Source organism: Nelumbo lutea, chromosome 4 (genome assembly GCF_056320005.1).
Source record: "Nelumbo lutea isolate HS-2025 chromosome 4, American lotus-T2T, whole genome shotgun sequence".
Taxonomy (NCBI): Eukaryota; Viridiplantae; Streptophyta; class Magnoliopsida; order Proteales; family Nelumbonaceae; genus Nelumbo; species Nelumbo lutea.
In genome coordinates, this window is record NC_142687.1 from 15767852 (window position 1) to 15786981 (window position 19130).

General features: G+C 36.6%; 1 protein-coding gene across 2 annotated transcripts in view; it reads right to left on the minus strand.

Annotated features, from left to right (window-relative positions):
* Positions 1–3829: 3829 nt before the first annotated feature.
* Positions 3830–19130, minus strand: part of LOC148854159 (uncharacterized) — a 31686-nt gene continuing 16385 nt past the window's right edge. Inside the window, exons 5-13 of one of the 2 annotated variants that reach the window (XM_088984024.1) lie at positions 15701–15771; positions 15350–15451; positions 11678–11767; positions 11095–11169; positions 10964–10996; positions 5966–6043; positions 5645–5704; positions 4792–4901; positions 3830–4182 (exon numbers count right to left, since the gene is read on the minus strand). In XM_088984024.1, the coding sequence (XP_088840150.1) occupies positions 4161–4182; positions 4792–4901; positions 5645–5704; positions 5966–6043; positions 10964–10996; positions 11095–11169; positions 11678–11767; positions 15350–15451; positions 15701–15771 (641 nt within the window). In that variant the 3' untranslated portion in view covers positions 3830–4160. Of the gene's footprint in view, positions 4183–4791; positions 4902–5644; positions 5705–5965; positions 6044–10963; positions 10997–11094; positions 11170–11677; positions 11768–15349; positions 15452–15700; positions 15787–19130 lie in introns of both variants that reach the window. The other variant, XM_088984023.1, reaches the window with a different exon arrangement.

A 19130-nucleotide genomic window follows, 5' to 3' on the forward strand; every position in this document is an offset into this window, starting at 1 on the left:
GATTTTTCATATCGGGTAGATGGCGCAGCTATACTGATTCCCAATTCGTTGATGGGCAACCGTTAATCTGGTTTGATTTTAACCGTTTTAAGTGTTGATTAGAATTTAGAAGTAATAACTCAGCTTGAGCTTTTTCATCTTATTCCTTTGATCCTAAAAATTCCTTCAATTGAAATGATATCAATATGTTATTACATTTGGAGGAATGCATTCAAACAACAAATTTGAATTATGGACAATTAAAAAAAAAGGGATTATAGCAAATAAGGAAAACTTTTAGGCCCTAATTTAATAAAATTTTAAAAATATGTTAAATTTTTAAAAATAATATTAAATAAGGACAAAATTACTATTTATCATCTTTCTCTCGTAGATCATTCATCAGCGTCGCCGTCTCCACCTCTGCCCAACACCACCACCTCTGAAGGCGGAAGTAGGCGGAGGTGTCATCGGAGGTTGATGGAGGCGGCGATAGGCAATGGCACCTATTTTTTAAATTTTATTAAAATTATTACTTTTATTGATATTAGGGCCCAAAAGTTGTCCTTATCTACTATAATCTCATTAAATTAAAAAAACGACATATCCAAAAGAATTAGGCATAGTAAAAAGTAATCGAACCGAGTTGAGCCGAATTTGAGCATACCTTATTGTATTCGCTTGGTTCGATTGAAATACTTCTGAGTGCAAACTTGATTCAAATTTGTTTTTTTCTTAATTCCGTTCTATTAAATATTCACTAATTTCGAATTCAGCTCAAAATTTTGAGAAACTAGTATTTGTATATTTTAAAAATATTATATATACAGCCAAACGTTTTATTAGTAGAATTCAAATTGAATCTAATGAAACTTAACCCAAACTGTTTGATTAAAGCACAACTCATTTCACCGCTAGTAAAACTTGGGAATGTTAGGATTTTTTTAAGACTGTTCATTTTTGGATTTTAAAGGGGGAAAGTTGTTAAATAGAGTTGTGGTTTCCATTGGTTAGCTTATTCATGTTCTTATTTCAGAAACATGTGAGATTTATGGCAAATTTGATTTTTCCTTGTGGGATTCAGAAACATGTGTAATACATTTCTTAGCAAATTGAGTCTCCCAAGTAAATGGGTAAATGAAAAAATATTTAATGGTTAAAAATACTCCACAGAATACATCTATCCAAATAAATTAAACAAAAAAAAAACATAAATATGTACATTTACCTGGGCAAGCATTTTTCAGGTAAATCCAATAAAGCAGGTTCCTGAAAAACAAAAACAGACAAGGCCTAGAAGGAGAAAACTTACAAATGGGAAATTGAAAATGCTAATAAACAATGAGGACATAGCCAAAAAAAAGGACATTGTTTACTAGCATTCCCCTAAACAAAGAAATGCTGTAACCATGGGCCATGAAACCATGGCAACCATCATTTTCCTCACATTAAGAAAATAAGCCCACGAATGAAATTGACAGAGACCAAAGGGGTTTTCTGATGCTTGTATCTTTTTCTGAGGGGTGAAACCAGAACTTTGTTCATGAACTTCTAGTTTCAAAATCATATTTTCCTTTAGTGATTCATGTTATGTTTCATAAATCATACAACATTAAGATCAAAATTCTTATGAAATAGATATTGGTTCACGTTTCTTATACTTATTTTTATTTCAAAATGCAAATTTCCAATTTGGTATGATCAATAGGAACTTTAATAGGAGGTTTTGGTGTTTGCACAACACATTGAATGTCAGAGAGCATTGTGAGAATGTGGACATGCTTTTCCTTTTTGAAATTTGCTGTTCAGGTCCATTTAGCTTACCATGACTACCACCTGAGACCTGACTAACCAAGGTTTTCAAAGTCGGACCAGACAGGAACCGTTTTGGGGTCCGACTTTTAAGTTGAACACTCTGATCGTCTCGTTCAAATGGACGGCCTGATCTGACAAAATAATTTTAAAAACCCAAAAAAATGCCAAAAAACATTCTCAGGTCGAACAGTTAGATGATTCAACCACCCGGGTCAGCGATTCTCTGATCAAATCAACGGCTTTTGAGAACTGGTCAGGTCCAGTTTTTCTGGTCCGGTCGGTTTTGAAAACCATGTGACTATAATGAGAATGATGATTAGGAGCTTATGACAAGCTGCAAGAGAATATGATTTGGCAGAACTGAAATATTTGGGGCCGACAATTTTCAAAAGTGAAACGGTAGCATTCAGGGGAGTTCCAAAAGGTCGGTGCATTGCCTTTCGACCCCAAATGAAATCTGGTCGAACCAGTGATCAAATTAAAAAACAGATCACTCTGGGGTTTTGAATTTCAATACAAAAGACTATTGCATCTTCGTTGTATTTGAGGTCGCAAGCAAGTGCTGCATCCCTGCTACTCCTTGCAGGGTTTTTTGAATAATACATCTCATAGCTGATCTATCTCACCAAGTTAATATGTCAGCATTTTACGGAGAACGAGAATAAGGAATCATCATGTTTGTCGATCTTGATTTACTGCAGAAACGTTTTCCCAATAGTTTGTTTTAAAATTTTGAGAATAAAAAAGAGATCCTTGAATACCACTTTAAACAACTAATCAATCGGACCAAAAATAAATGGCTGTTTATGTTCAACAGCTTGTGCGATCTAGTGCTCCAAATGGATCGAAGGATTTGGTAAGAGGTATATCTGGTTTGATTCGATAAAATTTTTTAGGCTCAGTTTGGAAGGAGTACAAATATAAATATGTAGACAGCAAAACCTTGTATTTTGCATTATTTTATATGTATTTGTATTTGTACTCTTTCCAAACTGAGTCTTAGTGATTCAAATCCGTTAATAATCCAGCAGGTTTTGCAAAGTCTGATTCGAATCAGATTGTTAACTATTGAGAACTTTCAGCCATTAGAAGATCTACAGTTTATTGTACTTGATACAGGAAGTCAAGAAGAGAGAGAGACAGATAAATAGGGGGCAAGTAGAAGATTTACAGTTTCAGAGACAAATTACTTGCAGTCCCAAGCAATCGACCAGTTGCAATGGCTAACTGGAACTAGAAACTGATTGCAACAAATGATCCTCCTGTTCCTGAGTTTAAATGGCTGAGCTAGAGAGTGAGAGAGACAGCAAAAGAGGGAGATGTGCTAGTTTCCAACACACTGGTGTGTTGCCAACGGCGCTGGCAGTGATGGAATAGCAGAGGCACTCAGCCATAGTGGTTCAAGTTCAAGTGTTTAACGACCACAACCGTTCAAAGATGAACAACAAACTGCCAGCAGGCTGTTAAGGGCATATCGCAAAGCCACTGACATGATACATATTATCCAATACGGGTCAATACATATTGATACTTTGAACCTTGATTAGATGTTAGGATTTAGGGTTTTTTATTACAATTATAGACATAATAAAACTAAAAAATTATAGATATAAAAAGCCTTGTTAAAATAAAAAGGGTATAGTTGTCATATAAATTATTTAATATATATAATATATTAACACATCAGATCGGGTCATAGTGGATCAGATTGGTCGATATCCAAATTCGCCCCATTAAGTTAACGGATCAACTTTTCCGTTCCGAACTGATTTATTAGATCAGGAGGAATATCCAAATCCGTGAATCGGATCTGTCCGACTTATTTGCAGCCCTAGTGCGATCCACGGATCCACAATGCTTTTAAGGCATGATTGTATGGACTAATGCTTCTCATCGAGAGAGAGCTCACCAGCGGCACAGGTAAAGCATGTCTTGAATTAAACTACCAAGGATAAGATACAGAACACCAGCAAAACCATCTATTGGAACGGATTGTTTCATGGGGGTTATTAAATGCAAGTAAGGAGAGCTGAAATGCTGAATCAAACAAGCAAATGTGTTAGAATTTCTATACATGTAAAATATATCGTCTAAGACACTTCTAACAATTTCTATTGTGCTTTGTGCCAAGTAAATTTGCACACAGAATAGTTTTGTCCAAGGCCGAAATTCTACATGGGAAGTGCGCACCAAATCAAACAAGTACATTTTTCCCTTTTGAGTTAAGAGAATAAAAAGGTAAAAAAAAAAAACCAATTTGATTTTTTTATCGGCTTACATTCCAATTATTCAATTCGTCAGACTTCTCCACAGGCATATGGAACATAGAAATCCTGGCAAACATCTCTCTTTTGAAAATATTAAATTCAACACTTGATGGAGGCAGTCCTGCAAAGCATGTTTCATAAATGCATCAGAGAAATTAAAGATTAAAAAGGGGCTCAACCAAAATAAAGGAAAAGGCGAAAGGTTGGTCAAAGTCAACGAGGGATTCATGTGCAATTGCTATGATATGAGACAGCCTCCGAGGCAATAACCAATTGTGTGTGTGTGTATATATGATTAATAACAGAATCAATTTCATTAAAAAGATAAGAGGAATTTTAGTACAAAAAAAGGGATAAACATTCCGGGGAAATTTCCAATTTAAATACTTGCAAAGGCAAAACCAATTGCATAAGCCGCAGATAACCAAAACATATAAATCCGCCTCTACCCACTACCAGGGAAATTTCCATCAACCCAGATTTTCAAGTGGTTACCAATCCATGCAGTGATCAACTGACTACGAATTGGAAGCACAATAAAGTTTGTATGATAACCCCAAAAATCTGTGTTAATTCCTTTTATTACTACCCTGTTATTTAATTGATTTACCTCTGGTTGCATCATAAACTTTTGGTCTGGGTGGTTGAAAGAGCGTGAAGAAAGAAAGGGGTGATAATAAGAACTTCAACAGGAACTAAACCTAAAATCGAAGTAAAACTCCATCCAAACCTGGTCAAGCTTTTGGGATGGTTCTCCAACTTGCCAAAATCATTTTGCATGGTTCCATTAGTCTTATCAATATTTCCTGATGTAATGGTGTCTGCAATTTGCTTGAGGCCCTGCAAGAATGTAAAAGGAAATAATATTCCAAATCCAATTAAAAATATTTCATGGTATATTTCCATAAGCTTCTTTCTTTCTCAAGTCTTAAAACTAGATTCACCAAATTACCATAGTAAGCATCAAGAAAAATTCCATGACTGAAACTATAGTCCAAAGATTTGTAAAAATAATCAAAGGTGAATTGTAGGATGGAAATATCTTATAGCAATAAGCTAGTTGGAGCAGGTAGAGTAGCATTGACCTAGCTCCAAATTTTCCATGTGATCCATGCAAAAAAACCTATATTCTTTGTACATTTTACTGTATAGGTTTTACCATCAAAAAAATACAAACAGCTAATGATTAAAAAATCTTAAAGCAATAAAAAGGACCATCTGATAGGATGAAAAGCAGGTAAATAGGATGCCCTTTATCAGGCATATTGACTTGCAACAAAGAAAAGCATGATTCTTCTTGCATTATGACAAGATTTCCAGCATCTGGTACTGAATTATAGGTTACCAGAATACGACTTCCTATAGTTGTGTCACTAATGAAAAGGGAATAATCCCAAGTTGAACTTTAGACCTATAAAACACTAGATTGGTTTTCAGCATGTGAACAGAAAATCCATCAACACAGTCAATGTCCTAAGAAGGGTATAATCCAGAATGCCTTTGAAGGCGCATAACATCACTCCTCTGTAGCTAGTTCTTTATTAGGAAAACTAACTAACAGAAGCATAGAGTAAAGTATAAACCTTTAGAGATGGAGCCTCTGAAATAAGACCACGTGACCTATTAGACGGTTTAGGCAGAGACTGCAAAACATGTCAAACAAACTGTCAGCACATATATAATTGCAGTTTTACCTCAAATGAAATGGTAACACAATCACAGAGAGTCCCATTTGGTTGATTTTTTTTTTTTTTTTTTGATAGTTTCCATTAAGTTGAAAATTTGTTTACAAGGTTACAGTTTAGAAGTAGAAGTATCAATTGTGGCATATTCAAGTATGGCAAAACACAGTGCCCAACCCACCCAAACAAATAAAACAGCTATGTACAGTTCATAATTCCAACCTGCAAAAAGTCAGACATTTTTTGATCCTTTGCACCAACAAAGTTGCACAGGTACCACACACCAGCATTTGCAAAATCCTGTCACCACAACCAGTACAGGGAATAAGAATATAAACAACTGGGTAATTGTTTTTATGCTACCAGTGTCCTTAGCTACAAGTCAGGAACGAATACAGAGTCAATAGCATGGTACAACACACACCAGCTCAATAGCAGCATGCCAGCATCTACTATATGATAATAAGCCGACCAAAAGTCACTTATTGACAATATATTTTTGACATGGATAAAATCCAGAGTTGGAACAGAACTCAATAGCATGGTAAAGTAGTATTGCAGTTGAACTGGAATGTAGAAGATATATCAATATATCACTACAGAAATATAAAGTGATGTCATATGAGACCCTAAAATTTTAACCTAAAATTAATGCCTGACTTCAACCATTCTCAGATATTCTCTCTTTCTCTCCAGTAAGGACTGAAGAAAGAGATTCCTTGTGGGTAATAATATTGCCTACATCTAATTACTTTAAGAGAAAAGATATTGCCAATGTATGTATAAACACTGCCACAGAAGCTGCATAAATCCCTTATTTTAAGTAGCTCTGGTAGCATTAACACAACATACTAACAATCCAACTTATTTTTTTACCCCTTAGAAATGCACCCCAGACCCCACAGTGGCGGGGAGCCCCGTGCACTGGGCTGCTCACCCCTTATAAATGCATCTTACACCACATATCTGAAATGTTATGTCATTTGAGATGGGTCCCCCAATAAAACAGTCCATGAGAGTTGCATAATATTCCAGCTGTGTGGCGTAAGATGCATTTCTAAGCAGCATAAAGTAAAAAAAAAAAAAAAAAGATATATCCTTAGCATTTCTCTTGGCAAAAGCATATTTTGCCTAAATAATTTCTCTTTTTAATCATTATATTAATGAACCAATAATTCTCATGTTGTGGTTTCATGGTAACCAAAGCAAAACTTACCCAGTCAAAGTTTAGGTCAAACATCTAATATCTATATATCTTGTTATCAAATTTCGACAGGCTTTGATTATTCCAGTCAAAATATTATACTAATAGCATGAAAAACATGATTTCAGTTCAAAAAGGGACGATTCTTTCTAAAAATTAATGAAAATGCTAGAATTTTCCAAGAAAAGGAAAAGAGTCCCACTGAAGTAAAGGGGTGCATATTAACACGAACAATTTTATGATTGAAAACTTCAGACCTTTTTGTGAGTTATTCTTATGATGATTTTCAGAAAAGTTGGGTAGGGGTGGCGTCCACAGCTTCCAAAAAGAATGGATTACATGTAGAATGGAGGCCCCCAATGGAGGGTGTTGTAAAGCTGAACTTTAATGAGAATAGCCAAGGCAATCCAGGACCTTCAGGTGTAGGAGGGGTTTTGAGAGATAAGGATAGCAACATTCTATCCTTATTTCAGGCCAGTGGAGAACTTGACAGTTGAGGGAGACTCTAAGGTGGTAGCGGCCGTAGTGAGTTGGTTGTTGAATACAGGAACAGTTTTCTGGGGTTACAGGGTCAGGGATCTTCTTAAGAAAGTTAATTGGCTCACAAGGAATATTTCAGTCAGACTTCAGTGGGTTAGCAGATCGGCAAATGCCATAGATGATTCTTTGGCTAAACAAGGGGTAACTCGGGTTTCTCTGTTTGGGGCTTCCTTATAATTGTATTCATTAAAGACTGTATCCATGTTTTCATTTCTAAGGGGAGGTAACATCCTGTGCCTCCTCTTAGGGTGAATGTATACTTATTCCTCTTATTAATAAATTACCATTCATTTATAAAAAAAAAAAAAAAACTTAAAGGAAATCAATAGATTAAAACAACAAAACCTCAAATGAACATAAATTAATTTTTGTTTTATTTATTTGTGAAGACAATGCATTACCGTATGACTATGGCCATAAACTATTTGTTTAGGGATTGATGTTAAGAACATAGTTTTCAAGGCAACATCTAGGCGACAAGGCGCCCTTGGAGGCTCGCCTGACCCAATTGCCAAGCAGTTATGTATACTGTCTTATAAAATACTTTTATGTTGTTACTTTTTTGAGATTACAATTATAAAATAGACGTTATTAAACAAAAAAAAAATCATTTTTTGTGTTTACAAACTAATTTCTTTTTACTAAATTCTTATTTGTTAGGGTTTAATCTACACAAACATTGCTAACTGCTGTATTGAACCTCAAAGACTTCAGAATCTGAACCAATAAGTAAGGGAAAAACTTAAAGTTTTGTCTAATCAACACATTTCTTCCTCCACATTTTCTTTCCACCTTTTCTTTTCTTCTTTTCCTATAACAATAATAGGGGTTTAGTCCCCACATTTTTTGAATTCTCTTTTCTTCCTTCTTTTTCTTCCCATAAATATGTTGATTTTCTAGGCTTAAACATGAAGTTTAAGAAAATTATGGATAGTTAAGGAAAGATGGTTATGGAACCTAGGGAACTACCTAGGATATGTATTTTTTACTTAAAAAAAATCCATCACCTAGGCGACTAGGCAACAAGGTGCCCCCCTGTCGCCTAGCCTCACCTTGGTGCCTTGAAAACTATGGTTAAGAATTTTAGGCAGGCAAAACAGCATACATAATTTTCTATGTTTTGTTTCTGTTTCCTATTCTAAATAGTTTTTTGGTTGTATAATAAGTCCTAAGTAGGTATTGATGTCTATTGCATCTCATCAAAAGGTTTAACATAGATTTCAAATATTTCTAGTGTTTTCATAGTTTGTGTGATTTTACAATGTTTCTGTGAGGACAAGACTTTCACATCGACTGAATATTGCATCAAAACTAAAGTATAAAACCTTACTCGGAGTGTATTATGCAAACTGACAAAAATTCTATGTAAAGGGGTGCTGCATCTTAAGATGGCGGCAAAGCAAGGGTTAAAACTGAAGATCCATTCACATATCCAATTTTGACTCAAGCTAGTCGCCCTGTTTCATGATTTGCATTAGCATGCAGCAAGATGGAGGCAATTTTGTTTCACTGATCCACTCTCAACTCAAGTAAGACTTGTCCTAACCATATGAGGCTGCCTAATAAATCCTGTTACACCATTCACTGATCCACTGTCAACTCTAAGCATCACAATTCATCAACAATAACCAGCTAGCTAGTTTGGTGCTTTCTATTTTTCAATCAACTCTCTGGCATATGTGCAAGAAAGAAATTTCATCCTATTCTCACAGACAAAAACAATATAGGAATGTCTTTGTACTTCTCATAAATAAACCCCTTTTAAGAGTGTAAGAAGTTAATGACTATTAGATTATGGAAGTTATTTCATATGTTTCTAATTAATTAGCACCAGTTGGAAAGCAAGACACCTTATGAGGGGTATACTTGTAATTGACCTTATAATAGATTAAAAATTTAAAATTAGACTAGATCAACTAGCATGGTATACCGAATTGATTCTCTCTTATTTTTCCACCTTTCAGCTCTCTTTCTTTATTTTCCTCATAAACCTTAAAAATGAACGAACTGAGTTTAGGAAGCACAAATGAATGTGCTATTCTAAGTACAGAAGAACACCAAAAATATTGTTGCAATTTGCAAGAAGTGCTTAACTGATAAAAAAATGTTTAAATGTTTGGTAATTTATGGTTTTCAAACTTTCTCCATTTATCAAGTGGAGGGCTGATTTCTGCTGAGCCTTTCCATTTGCATTGGCAGATAGGTTTGCACTTAGGAATCATACAATGATCACCCATCATTGTTATCCATAGTGGTAAGCTTGAACAAACCTCAATTTCATTAGATGCTTCATCAGTACTGTTCCCTAGTTTTTAACTCCCAAGTATTTGAGAATTCATCTCCCTAACATCACAAGTTAGTTGCGATCAATTTTGGCAGGAAGGAAATGGTTAATAGTTTCTACAACCAATATTTGATCACTATATTGGAAGCTAATTGAGCTCTCCAAATGAAAGATCAAAATTGTATAGATTCATGATCAAACAACCTGCTGTACCTGGGATCAGTAGGTTCAAGGTTGGGTCGTACCCACAGGACTCCGCACACCTGTGACATGTTTTCAGATAACAGCCTGGGTGCAAGAAACCTTAACGGATCAATGATAAAAAAATGGAATTGGGGATATATAAAAGAAATGGAATGGAGATAATCACAGCTAGCCAATCTCCACTGGCAAGCTACCCTCTACAACAAGGCTTTTGGAGTGAAGGGAATGCTCTGCTTCAAATAAAGTCAAGAAACCACCATTTTGACTAAAACTGTAGTCAGGAGAACCAGGAATGGTATGGTTACCTGTCTCCTGCATAGATATGCTGGCAGTGTTTTAAAAGGCGTGGGAGGCATACGCCTGGAGGCGCTCCCAAAACGCCCTGAGGCGTATTCATGAGGCATGCTAGAAGCGTACGCCTCATGCACACCTGATATGAAAATACAGGGAAAAAAATTAAAAAAGAAAAAAAGGAAAGGAAAGGAAAAGAAAAGAAAGGGAAAGGGAAAGGAAAGGAAAGGAAAGAGAAGAAAAAAAGAGAAAAGAAAAGAAAAGAAAAGAAAAAGAAAGGTAAGGGAAGAAAAGATAAAGGGAAAGAAAATGGTTTGCCCCCTGCCCCTTCGGTGAGCTCGCTTCGCTTTGACAAGACCCCCCCTTTGAACTACTGTTATGCATCTTTATTCTTCTTAATATAAAAGATTTTTATTAAAAATAAAGAAAAAATGAGATCCCCCCTTCCTCTTCATCATCCTCCTAAACCCCCTCCTCTTAAGAAGGCTTACGCCTCTTGCGTTCTGAATTATACGCCTCGCGTCACGCCTCCGCGTTTTAAAATATTGTATGCTGGTAGGTGTAGAACAAGGTATGTATTGTCAACAATCATTGAAAAAGGGTAAGTAAAGAATCAGAGAAAAATCCACTTTAAAATATTGAATACTATATCATGCATGTAATATATTATGCATATAAGTTGAGGACCAAGGTTCACCTGCTTGTCTTCCAACGAGCATATTTTTCCATCCTGAAAGAGTGAGAATAAATAAGAATTTAATTAACTTAAACTTATCAACAAAGGGGAGATGAGATGTTAATATTCAGAAGTTCAAGAATTGAGCTCACCAGACCAGAAACCATTCTTTGTAAAGAATCCAAGTCATAACCAATTTGTGAGAGATCAGCACGAACATCACTCACCTGTTTTACAAGGTTTAACCCAATCAACCATTGATGTTCAATAGTACTTTTGAAAATGCAGGAAGCTCATAAAGTTTTATGCAACTATGGTATATGAGCTACATACCCTTAGAATATTGACAAATTAAATATCTCTAATTAGAATCCTTTTCACATCTATAATCTTTCTTAAAAACATAAATATTTATAACACGAGCAGGAAGATCAGAGAAACAATTTATGGTAATGGATATGATTAAAACAACGCTTCATCTTAAAAATCATAGATTACCAAAAGAACAGCCATACTAACTAGGTTAAAATGTGCTTCACATTTGGTTTCTTCCAAAAGGAAATGCAAAATACCATTTTTCTCCTCGAAATGTTTGGTTACTCCAACCATCAGCAATCCAGATTATTGCATTCAAAATAACCAAAATACAGGACTTCTTTCCTATGGCATGCCTTTTCTGGACATTCCATATCAAAGTAAACCTGTCAAATAGAGGAGATATCCATAAAAGTGTACCTCATTCTTAATTAATTTTGATATCTCTTTCTGCTCATCTAGTTTTCCATCCAAGTTCTCAATCCGCTGTGTCAAATGCCTCTTTGTGGCCTGAAATATTATTGGGAAACAGAAAACAGATTCAATAAAGCATATACATGCATGGAACAAGGAGTTCCAACTTTACCTTCTTCCAAAAAAAACAAGGAGTTCCAACTTAAAAGATAAAATGACAAAAAAAAATCATATCAGCAACCATCCAAACAAGGACAATGCTACTTTACCAAATTGGTTAAACTTTCCTCAAAAAAAATGCTACTTTACCAAATTGCTTGTCCCCACTAATAATGTATGAAATTGACATTTACTAAAATACCCATGTAAGTTAACACCAAGGACAAAGGTTCAATCCCCTCTAGCAAATTTAAAATTCCCTGAAAGTTTGCCTGGAACAGAATGTTGAGCATTCATGACTGAAGAAGAGATGAAGACATTGAGATAGATAAGAGACAAGAGCAAAGAGACCCAATCAAATACCAGTTCATATGCAGCAACCTAATTGTAGCTAAATAGGTGATAATACCATAAGAAAATTTTTATTTTTGGTTGAATATTTAGATTCGGGACTTTTTTTTATTTTTAATTTGAGAACATTCTAGTTTTCCTGCTGGATGTTCATGTCCAGCCATGTAGTTGACTTAATTGAGAATTTTCCATTGGTACTGTTGCCCCACCACATACTGCCTTCTTGGTTCGTCTCTGGTAAATAGGTTTTTATTACTTTGTTCAATAACTCAGGGGGAAAAAAATCCTTTAATTTGTCTACATCCCAACAGATGCATTTTTTTATTGATAACATGATCAACTCTTAGATAAAGATCTAGGTTTCTTAAATCTAGTTGGGATAAGTGTTGAAACAGGGGCCCTTCATTTCTCCAATTATACACCCAAAACATAATTTTCTCTCCATTTGATACCTTTAGCAAGGTATTACCAAAACCTTCTTGCACCAATAGGTTCAGTACAACTATGCTTTGATGCGTTAACTCCATGTTTTCACACTTTCTCCTCATCCCCATACCCAATATAAGTTACTTGGGTATGGACACTTGATGCCAAAAACCACTTTTTTTTTTGAAAAGGTTAAGTAATTTTATTGAATATTTAAAGAAGCTACAGAATTAGTCAGTCCACTATGAGAATGGCCAGAAATACAACAAGTGCTACAGACACCAAAGGAGCTGGGTCCTAAGTTGCTGGAATACATTTACATGGTTGAAGACTGTATTAACAGCAACCCAAGAAACCAGTTTACTGACTGCATACTGCACAATTTCATCCGGATTTTTCTTTTTGTTACAGAAAATTCTGTTATTTCTTTCAGTCCAAATGGACCAGAGTACAGCTGCCGGGATAGTCTTCCACACCAACTTTCCTTTTTCCTTCAGACCCCTGATCTTCCAACAACATAAGCGTGAAAACACGATATGTCAAAAAACCACACATCAACTTTACTATAACCTCAAAATAACCAAAGCAGTACAACTACTAATGGTGTCGAAGGAGTGGGACTACTAAATATATCTGCATACAGTGTGCACAAATTGTACTAATTTAACTCAATAAAAGTTACCGTTTTCTATCATAAATATATTTGCATACATATTCATATATGTAGATATGTGTGTTGGTCTCTACTAAAATATTTTTGAACCTGTACATCCATGCTTTGACATGTTTTAATTTGTGCCACGCCTTTACACTTTCTCCTTAACCCTTTTTATTAGTAATTCACATTTGTACACTTGATGCCTAAATCCACATACTTACCTTTTTCTTTTAGAAAAAAAGATGACAGCAACCATATTATCCTTACTTTAAACCCAAAATAACCAAAGTAGAATAACTACTAAAAGCATCATGGCAGAATCTAGTATACTCATAGCATATGCACATAAATAGATATGTACATGCATACGAATACATATATAAAAGGGAATGGAATAAGTGTCATTGGGAAGTATGTGAAATCTTCAGATTCAACTTAAGAAAGCTGCCTCTACTGTTTATTTTCCTATTGCAATTTTTCATATTGCCTCCCCTTTGGCTTTATTTTTCTACTTTATGAGTAGATTCCACCAAGCATTGCAGATTCACAACTCTCTCTGATAGTTTTACTAGCTCATGATCAGGATCTAAATGTGCAATGAATGTGCCTCCAGTGCTGGTAGCCTACTGGATCTTTCGTTTTTACCTTCTTTTCTTTAAGATTGATAAACCCAGAGTCACTCCTGTCTGTGATTCTTCACTTGCTTAACACCTTCAATCAGAGCTAGCCTCTGGGTTATAGCTTCTTCTCTTGTTAAGAGCAATGTTTCAGTAAAAATAACTAAATCAATATCAAAAATACTCCTACAGGATTGCTAGGATCACAAAGATAAAAGTTGTGAGATTTTTGGGCCCTAAGATATAAAGGAATAAGAGTTTCATCATCTTTTAACAGCCTATGGAGGTAGCAAAATTAAAGACATTAACAATTATCTATCAAAACAAGTAAAGTAGTGTGGAAAGATATTTTGGCACGCCTTCCTCGGTTTCAAAGTAGGGGAGGGCAGTAGTTGCCCCTAACAGAGATGGTGTGGTAAGGGATTTCTTGGAGTCTATTAATGGTCAGTTAGTTTGGTTCCCCAGGTTTCAAAGGAACCTTAACGATTGGGAGGTGGATGCACTCCAAAATCTGTTAGGGAGTTTGTAGGAGGTTGAAGTCAATCTCAAGTATACTGATACTAGAGTGTGGACTTGTGAAAAGAATGGACAGTTCACTACTAAATCTTGTTATGCAGCTGTGTCTGGTCATGGTGTTAAAGTGGCCTGGTCCTAGATTTGGAAGACTCAGGTTCCCTCAAAAATTATCTTTATTTTATGGATTGCAGCAAAGGGATAAAGTTCAAACAATGGATGTTTTACTAAGGCAAGGCTTGAACTTCAGAGGAACCTGTAGCTTGTGCGAGTCGGCTTCTGAATCTGTAAATCATTTATTGATTCACTGCCTGTTTACTTATCAGGTGTGGCGCCATTTCTTCGGGCTCTTCCATGTAAGTGTCTTACCTGTTCTGTAGCTGATATGTTATCCTCTTGGGAGTGTGGTGCTTTCTCAGCCTGGAGAAAGTGCTTGTGGAAGTTTTTGCCTTTTGCCATTTGCTGGACAGTCTGGAAGGAAAGGAACCATAGGATCTTTGAATCTAAATCAAAGGTTGTAGAATCAGTTATTGGTAGAGAGGAATGGTTGTTGCAGAATTGGGCTGGTTGCTCTAATCTTTTTGTAGGAGTGTCAGCTAGTACTTTTTCTTCAAGTTGGTTGTCTATCATATTTTGAGTATGTCTAGGAGCTGATTGTATACATTCTGTGCATATCTACAGAGGCACACTTTTTGTAATTGGATGAGGGTTTCTTGCCCTCCCTCTTGTTTGATATTAATACAAATTTAATTTTACATCTTTCAAAAAAAAAAACTCTCAAAGCAAGAAGAATAAGCTTGGATTTGCAATCCTTTCAAAACACGAGAATGTGAATCTAGGAACTATTCTTAAAAAAAAAAAAAAAAAAAAAAAAAAAAAAAAAAAAAAAAAACTTTTTTATTGGTTAATTATAAAATGCACAAAACAATAGTAAAAAACGAAACCGGGACTTACAGCAAGAGCAGAAGAAACTTGCTCCAGATGTTTGGTCATGCTGGAAACAGCATTTGCCATGTTACGCTTGGTGACATACATAAGATCTGAGAATGACAGACCCTGAACACAAACACACAACATTAGAGAGAGAGAGAGAGAGAGAGAGAGAGAGAGAGAGAGAAGTTTGAACTTGTCAATATGAACTATATACATTACTTTAAATAGAAAAAGAAAAACAGCATATAGCATTTTCTGATGAGATACTTATTTATTGCAGTGTTAATGTAGATATTATTTGGGATTTGGAATTCATAATGAACTAAAGTAAAATATGGAAAGGGATTAATTTAGTCATTTGATCTGATATACCTTCCACCACATGTATCCATAGCCCAACGCACCCAAGGCTGCAGCTGGCATCACGAGAGATGTCATGTTTCCTGCAAAGCAAATTACTTTACTTTGAAAATTGACTCATCTGAACCAGCAGAATATCACTTACAATGTGTCTGCCCTAAAGAACATCAGGGTCAACATGGAAAAAATTAGCACTTTTAGATTTTTTTTTTGATAAATGAAGAATTTATTAACGAAAGAAAATAGAAGCAACTTTTACAGGAGACACTTGGAGAGGCACGAGCTGCAACCTCTCCAACCCTACAAACACTTAAAACAGATTACAACTGAGCCCAATACAAATGTTCCCTCATTGCCCCTTGCTTGGCTAAACAGACAGGCATAGCATTAGCAGATCTCCTTGCCCATTGTATTCTAACATATAAGTTTCTCGTCAAACATTTGAATCTTTTAAGTTCGTTTCTGAAACACCAAGCTACAGTCTCTGGATTCTGTAACCACCTCACAACCACCTTAGAATCACCTTCTATTTGTAACTGCTCCACTCCTATCTGTACAGCAAACTGTACCCCTTGTAGTGCAGCTAAAAGTTCTGCCCTCATGGAGTCCCCCTCACCTAAAGGACCGGAAAAAAGGAGAGCCACAGAACCACTTCCATTCCTTATAACCCCTCCCATCCCAGAAGGGCATGGGTTGCCCAAGCTACTCCCATCAAAATTTAATTTCAGGAAGCCTTCAGGTGGAGGTACCCAGCTCATGTGCAACTTTGTCTTCAATGAAGAACTGCTTGCCACTTCTGCCCAATGCCTCCACAGATCGTTAAAAAAAAACTGCTGAAATAACTCTGAAGATTTTAGCCACTATAGCCCTACACAGGATACAGTCCTTCAAATCTTGTTGGCTTCACAGCTTCCCTTGGAATACTCGGGCATTCCTTTCTTCCCACACTGTCCAAAGCAGTGCTGCTCTTGCAACCCTCCACATCACACTTCCTCTTCAATGGCGCAAAGCAAAGGTAGAAGGGTCAAAAATTAAGCTTACATCTGCTGGCCTATTCCACCTGCATCCAAAAATCAAGAAGAGCCAATCCCACAAATCTGCTGTAACAGTACAGGAGATAAGCAAATGGTTGCAGTCCTCACCATGGGATCTGCAAAAGGGTACACCAATTGGGTGAAGTGCAGAGATAGGGTCTTCTCCTTTGTAGATTATCCAAGGTGTTTACTTTCCCATAAAACACTTCCCAACAGAAAGCCAAAACCTTAGGGGGAACAGGTTTGCACCAAACCTCCTTAAAAGGGAAAGGAGCAGACAATGAATGACAAAGGGCTTTGAAGAAGGAGGCACAAGAAAAACTACCTGAGGGCACAAGAGTCCAAAGCCTTTTATCTGATTCCGTGGGGTCCAAACAAACTTTCTCAAGGGTACTCAATAGGCAAGTAAGACTCACAATCTCCTCATCCCTTAGACCTCGTCGGAACCCAAAGTCCCAAACTAGAGTCAACAGAGAATCCAAAGGGGAGCAAAAATAAGAAACAGGCTCTTTCTTGTACTGGGAGATAGTGTATAAAAACGGAAAGAGGTCCTTCAAAGGAGCCTCTTCAACCCAGATATCTTCCCAAAAGAGAACCAAATTACCAGTACACACATCATACCTAAGAAAATTGTTGAGTTGAGGGAGAACACTGTGAATTGCCTTCCAAGGTGTTGCCAAAGTTGCCCTCCAAGAGACCCCAGCATCCCATCCGCTCTCCAAGTGGCCATGAATACTTCCTATCACTTCAACCCACAATCTTTCTCCCTCTAATGGCCATCTCCATAGCCATTTTCCCAACAAAGTCGTATTTTTTGCATCAGATTCCCTATTCCTAGACCTCCCTCTTCTTTAATCTTGCATACTACCTCCACTTCATCATATGATCCTTCTTACTTTCCCTCGGCTCCCAAAGGAAGTCCCTCATCAACTTCTCTATCTTCTTAGCTTCTCTAGAAGGAATCCTAAAGACTGACAAGAAATAAGTTGGTAGGTTAGACAGGGTGGCTCTAATTAGGGTAATCCTACCCCCCAAAGAGATATAGTTCTTTTTCCAAGAAACCAATCTCTTCTTAAATTTCTCCAAAACCGGGCACCAAAAGTTGCTCTCCCTAAGGTTTGCCCCTAAAGGAAGTCCTAGGTAGGTCATGGGCCAAGTGGCTACAAGACACTCTAAGCACCCTGCAATCGCCTCCACCTCTCTATTATCCAAATTTATCCCTACCACACTGCTCTTTTCAAGGTTGACTCTCAGATTGGACATACTTTCAAACCTTTGCATCAATAGCTTTAGATTCCTTAACTTCTCCAGGTCCCCTCCTTCACCAAAGACTAAAATATCATCTGCAAATTGAAGATGGGTAACTGACACTCCAGACCTGCCTACTTTCCAACCATTTATTAAATTCTCCCTATCAGCCTTTGAGATCATTCTACTTAGCACATCAGCTAACAAGGTGAAAAGGAAGGGCAAGAGAGGGTCTCCTTGCCTTAGTCCCCTACATGCTGAGAAAAAATCCTTTACCACTCCATTAATCAAGATAGAGATGTGACTAGAGCTCACACAGCCAATAATCCACTGACACCACCTTTCTCCAAAACCACACTTCCTCATAACTTGTAAAAGAAATTGCCAATCCACCAAATCATAGGCCTTTTCCAGATCAAGCTTACAGACAAATCCCTTCTTTTTGGATCTTCTCATTTCTCCCAAGCATTCATTAGCTACTAAGATTTGGTCTATAATTTGCCTCCCTTGAACAAAAGCCCCTTGGTATTTGCTGATTAGGGAAGGAATAACCTCTTTAATCCTCAATGACAACACCTTAGCTAAGATTTTGTAGATACTAGTCACTAGGCTTATTGGTCTAAAATCCTTTGGGAGGATAGCATCAATCTTCTTAGGGACTAAGACCAAGAAAGTAGCATTGACTCCTGGGCTTACTAAATGGTTGTTTGCAAACTCTCTAAACATCTCACAAAGATCTTTCAAAATCTCCCAGCAATCTTGATAAAAGGTCATTGTAAAACCATCTGGGCCTGGCGCCTTAGACCTATCCATCAAAAACACTGCCCTTCTAATCTCAGCTTCTTCAAAATTTCTTTCCAACCAACAAGCTTTTTCATTGCCCAGACTTGGGCCAATCCAATCCTTCCAAGGGTAGCCTCTCAGCCAAAGGTCTTCCATACAGATTTTTGAAGTGATTGACAAAGGTTCTAGCTATTTCCTCTTGATTTGCAATTACCTCCCCTTCCACTTTTAGTTTGGCTATAAAATTACTCCTTCAATATCCACTTGCCAAATCATGAAAAAAATTGGTGCTTCCATCTCCTTCCTTAATCCATTAATGCCTTGATTTCTGTTGCCAACAAATCTCTTCCCTAAGCAGCACATCTTCTAAGTCCTTC